The 4594-nt window shown below is 32.2% G+C and overlaps 1 protein-coding gene across 1 annotated transcript; it reads right to left on the bottom strand.

Annotated features, from left to right (window-relative positions):
• Positions 1-3323: 3323 nt before the first annotated feature.
• LOC131651385 (uncharacterized) lies at positions 3324-4123 on the bottom strand. The gene is made up of 2 exons (XM_058921051.1): positions 3433-4123; positions 3324-3370 (listed from the first exon to the last, which is right to left on the bottom strand). The coding sequence occupies exons 1-2, from the start codon at positions 4121-4123 to the stop codon at positions 3324-3326; spliced, it is 738 nt and encodes a 245-aa protein (XP_058777034.1).
• Positions 4124-4594: the final 471 nt, after the last annotated feature.

Raw genomic sequence — 4594 nt, forward strand, 5'->3', positions numbered from 1 at the left:
AGAATCATTTGGGAAATTTGTGAAAAATGAGCCCAAAGTTGGATGAAAACTAGGTTAAAACACTTAGAAAAATTTCTAAGTGTTTATGACCTAAACTTCAAAATTTCCAAAACTTCATAAATGGTTGATCTTTTGAAAAAAGTTCCTTTGTAAGATGTTGTTTTATTTTGCAAGATCTACAACTTTCATGTTGGAAGTTTTTTGAGTTGTGTAGGTGAAATTTTGAGTTCTCACCATGCCTTCAAAAACCCTAATTCCCGACTTTTTGCTCCTTGATGAATTTCTTTGAATTTCTTTGGTCAAATGACTTTGACATCCATATATTGATGATATTGATCTTTGAAAGTCATTTTTTGACCAAAAACCTTAAAAGTCAATGATGATCCCACACAGTTGACTTTTCCTGACAAAGTGAATTTTTTGGGCTTTTGTGTAGAAATAAGATCTTTTCCTCAAATGAATGGTGTAAATGGATTATATTGAGGTAGTAGAGATTCTTGAATCATGTCTTGAGTTTTGGATCCATGCCCTGATTAAAAGTCAACTATCTTGGTGAATTAGGTCAAAAACCCTAATTGTCGACCAGAGGACAATGATGACTGTAGACTTTGAACTGAGGTGTAATGTCCAGTGGATCTTGTTATATGAGTTGTTTGAAGATGATTGATGTCTTTGAATGGTCCCTTAGGGCTTTTTAGGGTTTCCCAAAGGTGATCCCTGATTTTAGTCCTTGATAGGCTCCAAACCCTAGTCTGTTGATCTGAGTAATCCTGTACTTAGATGACTGGGTGTCTTAATCAATCATAGGTGTAATAATGAGGCTTTTGAGTCTTATGATTGTATTAGAGACTAATCCCTCTATTGATTGATCCTTTGCCTGAGTTTTCTTGTCTTTGAACACCCTTGATTGAATGTTATGCTGTTCTGGATACTTGCCTCGACTTGATGAAAAATCCTGAAGATATGTCATCTCAGGGGGGGCAAAAATTAGGGTATGACAGATATGAAGGTAATCCTAGCCACGCTGCAAAACGGATAAACAATGAACACCGTGTAATGTCAGTTTCACGTGTATGTGCTTCATAGATTATATTATAGATTGAACAAATGATTCATAGTAACCCAAATCCATTAAGAAAACACCATCAGCAAACCCAAATCCATTAAGAAAACACCATCAGCAATACGAGAAACGTATCAATACCACGCAAGGCAAATCCATTAAGAAAACACCATCAGCAAATCCAAATCCATTAAGAAAACATGATCAGCAATACGAGAAACGTATCAATACTATGCAACGCGAATCCATTAAGAAAGTACAATCAGCAATCTGAGTAAATCTATCAGGACAAGACGCAAGGCAAATCCATTGAGATAACACGATCAGCAATCTGAGAAAGCGTATCAAGTTGCAACACAAATCACATTGCATTGAAAAAAAATAATTAACAGATAATTGAAGAAATTTGATTTCTCTAATCCATTGTATCAAGAATCCCAAGTTGCTACAAAACAGATAAACGAATTATCTTGATTATAGCTCCAAAAATTTCTCGATATATACAGTTCGAAAATCTAATCAGTAAGCAAAACCCTAATAATCTTCCTCTTAGAAGCAGATCAAGAAAACAAGAAAATCAAACCATGAATTCGAGTCATCACGAAAGAATGATATAACTAGCTATTTCTGCTATATTTGAATGAGAGTGGACGAGATTTATATAGAAGGCAGGATCAGAATTAACGGTTGTAATTTTGCTGAAGTGGTAAAACTTGACGGTGAAGATGCAATTGAAATAAAACTGTTACGCGTTTTCTCTAAATAAGGCGGTGTAAAAAGCTGTGAAAGATATAGATGGATTTATAATTAATATCTTTTATTTTATTTGGCATATCATATCATTTAAATTTAAATATATGATTTTATGGGATAAGATATGAATCTGATAGAAGATAAAATAAAAATGAATAAAACTATGATTAAAATAATAAAAAATAGTATATTGATAAATAATAGAATTTAATATTTTAATAATAGAAATAATATTTTAATTTAAATTATAAATCAATAACTCTTAAATTTAAACATTAATAAATTGAAAATAATATTACTACCACGAACAATATAGCTAAACCAAAAAAAAGTCAATAAAAACTTATTAAATGTATTTTTAAATATTATAAAGTAAATTTATCAGACAATATCATAATTTATTACTAAATATTAAATAAATTATTTCATGGACTTTGAGTATGGATTTAAGTTAAAAAGTTTCTTTCTATTTTAGTATATGAAAAAGTTATTATTTTTTTAGAACCAGTAGAAACTCTTTAAATTAATAATGTCAGAACCGGAGAATTTTATTAATTTAGAGAGTTATTAATTTATCGATAAATTAATAATTATTAATTTAAAGAGTTTTTAAGTAATTATACTTTACATACTAAATAAAAAGACAAATTAGTCTATGCCTCTTATAATTACGTTGCAGCGAACCTTGAGACTCAACATAAATTAGTAACTATTGTATTCATATGCATTAGAAATCAATAATTACTTTTGAAGTACAGTAAATGTAAACAAGAGGAACAAATGTGTTTAATGTATTCTTAAAGGAAAACAAAACAACTATTGAATCAGAGTGTAACATATTTTTTTTCAGTTTCTATGAATTATTAATTTATGATTTTCTTGGGACCTAAAATTATAAAGGAATCTCCTAAAAATTATTATCTTATTATTTTATCGAGTTTTTCAATTTTTTACATTGGCCCAAGTCGGGACCGGACAAATTTATTATTTTAGAGAGTTTATTAATTTACCAAGTATCAATATAAAGAGTTTCTACTGTATTTCAGTTTAGTTGTGTTTGGGCTTAGGCATACAAATAATTAGAAGTTTCAAAAATGTGGAAAATTTTGTCTTTCTTGTATTTAAATTTGGTGGAATCTTAACTTTTTAAGTTAAATTACAATTTTGATCCTTTTATTTATCTTATTTAAAGAATAATTTCTATTTTATTTTTAAATAATTTTGATTCTCTATCCCTAATTTTTCTCTAAAACGACGCTGAATAGACATTTTTTTTAATACAATATTTTGTTTGTTTGTTTTTAACATGTCAGTTTTTATATTATTAATAGTAACTATTTGCTATATCAATAATACATAAAAAAAAAAAAACATAACTACAACGTCATTATTATCATATTCTGGTTTAGGGTTATATGAGTGAGCATTCCTCTATTTTCTTTTCTTTTTTTGATAAGCCATGAAACATTATAATACTACTGTTGAGTACAAATAGTACTCAGAATAATTACAACAGAACAACCAACAATCCACCAACAGCATATACATAACAGCCTTGAGCAAACAGAAAAATTAAATAAAGTCTAAGGGATAGTGAAACCATTCATAGAAGATACATTGGCGTTTTAATTTGTTTCCAATAGCCAACCAAAACCATGAGCATCGTTTGGCATTATACAGAATTTCCTCACAGTCTCGCACACCATCCATGAAGATAATCGTGTTACGCTGCTGCCAAATACTCCAACAGATCCCCATCCATATTCCGACGATTCTCCTTAATGAACCCTTGTTACGCAACCTTACCAAGAATACCAGAAAGTGGCTGCAGCAATCATCCCCACCTAAAGGTTCGATCCCCAACCAGATCGCGATATTTTCCCACACACGTCTTGAAGTTTCGCAATTAATAAAAAGATGGGCAGTATCCTCAATTTGAAGACAGCCAAAAGCACAAAAACCAGCAGCATTGTATTCTAAAATACCTCTTTTAACAAGTTGTGCTCTTGTTGCAAGTCTATCCTTCAATAATCTCCACCCGAAGATTTTGACTTTCGAAGGTAACCACGACCGCCAAACATGTTTCAATGCTTCCTTGTGACTTGGGTCAACCTTTTCCTCATTCAAAGCCAACATCAGCTGTTTGTAGTAAAAACTCACTGAGAACTCCCCCATATCCCCTCCCGTCCATGAAAAGCCGTCATGTGTATACCTGATCGGTTCCACTGCCAACAGAATTTGCGTTAGGTCCTCCAATTCCAAGTCAGTTTCTGCATTATTGTCTATACTTAGTCCCTCAGCCCCCATCGCCACACATCATCTATCCAGCAGCCCATGTCGTTTACACTTGTGGATGCAGAACCAGAAACCTGGAAAATGGAAGGGAAAAGACTGCACAAAGGTCTGTGGCCCAGCCACTTACTCTTCCAAAAAGAAATTTTACTACCATCCCCTAACTTGCAGGATAATGAATTAAAAAAACCGTATTCCTCCTCACAATCTCCTATAATCATAAGATCTCTCCACCATATGGACATGAGTGATTTATTAACTATCTATTTTTTAAGGATGACTCTTTCTCGTAAATTCCCGTACCTCTCCTCTATTAAGCCTCTCCAAATAGCACCCTCTTCATGAAGGAACCTCCATAGCCACTTAGATAATAAAGCCCTGTTGAAAGTCTTCCAATCTTTTATTCCTAGACCACCTCCTTCTTTTGACTTACAAACCGTACTCCAACTTATTCAGTCAACACCCCTATTCTCCTCCGAATTATGC

This window comes from Vicia villosa, linkage group LG2 (genome assembly GCF_029867415.1).
Source record: "Vicia villosa cultivar HV-30 ecotype Madison, WI linkage group LG2, Vvil1.0, whole genome shotgun sequence".
Lineage (NCBI taxonomy): Eukaryota > Viridiplantae > Streptophyta > Magnoliopsida > Fabales > Fabaceae > Vicia > Vicia villosa.

Bases quoted from the DNA above. Each gene is read 5' to 3' on its own strand.
- LOC131651385 (XM_058921051.1), bottom strand. From the start codon at position 4,123: ATGGGGGCTGAGGGACTAAGTATAGACAATAATGCAGAAACTGACTTG. The intron at 3,371-3,432 runs GTATCTTCTATG...TGTTTGCTCAAG, and splicing joins AAACAAATTAAAACGCCAAT to GCTGTTATGTATATGCTGTT.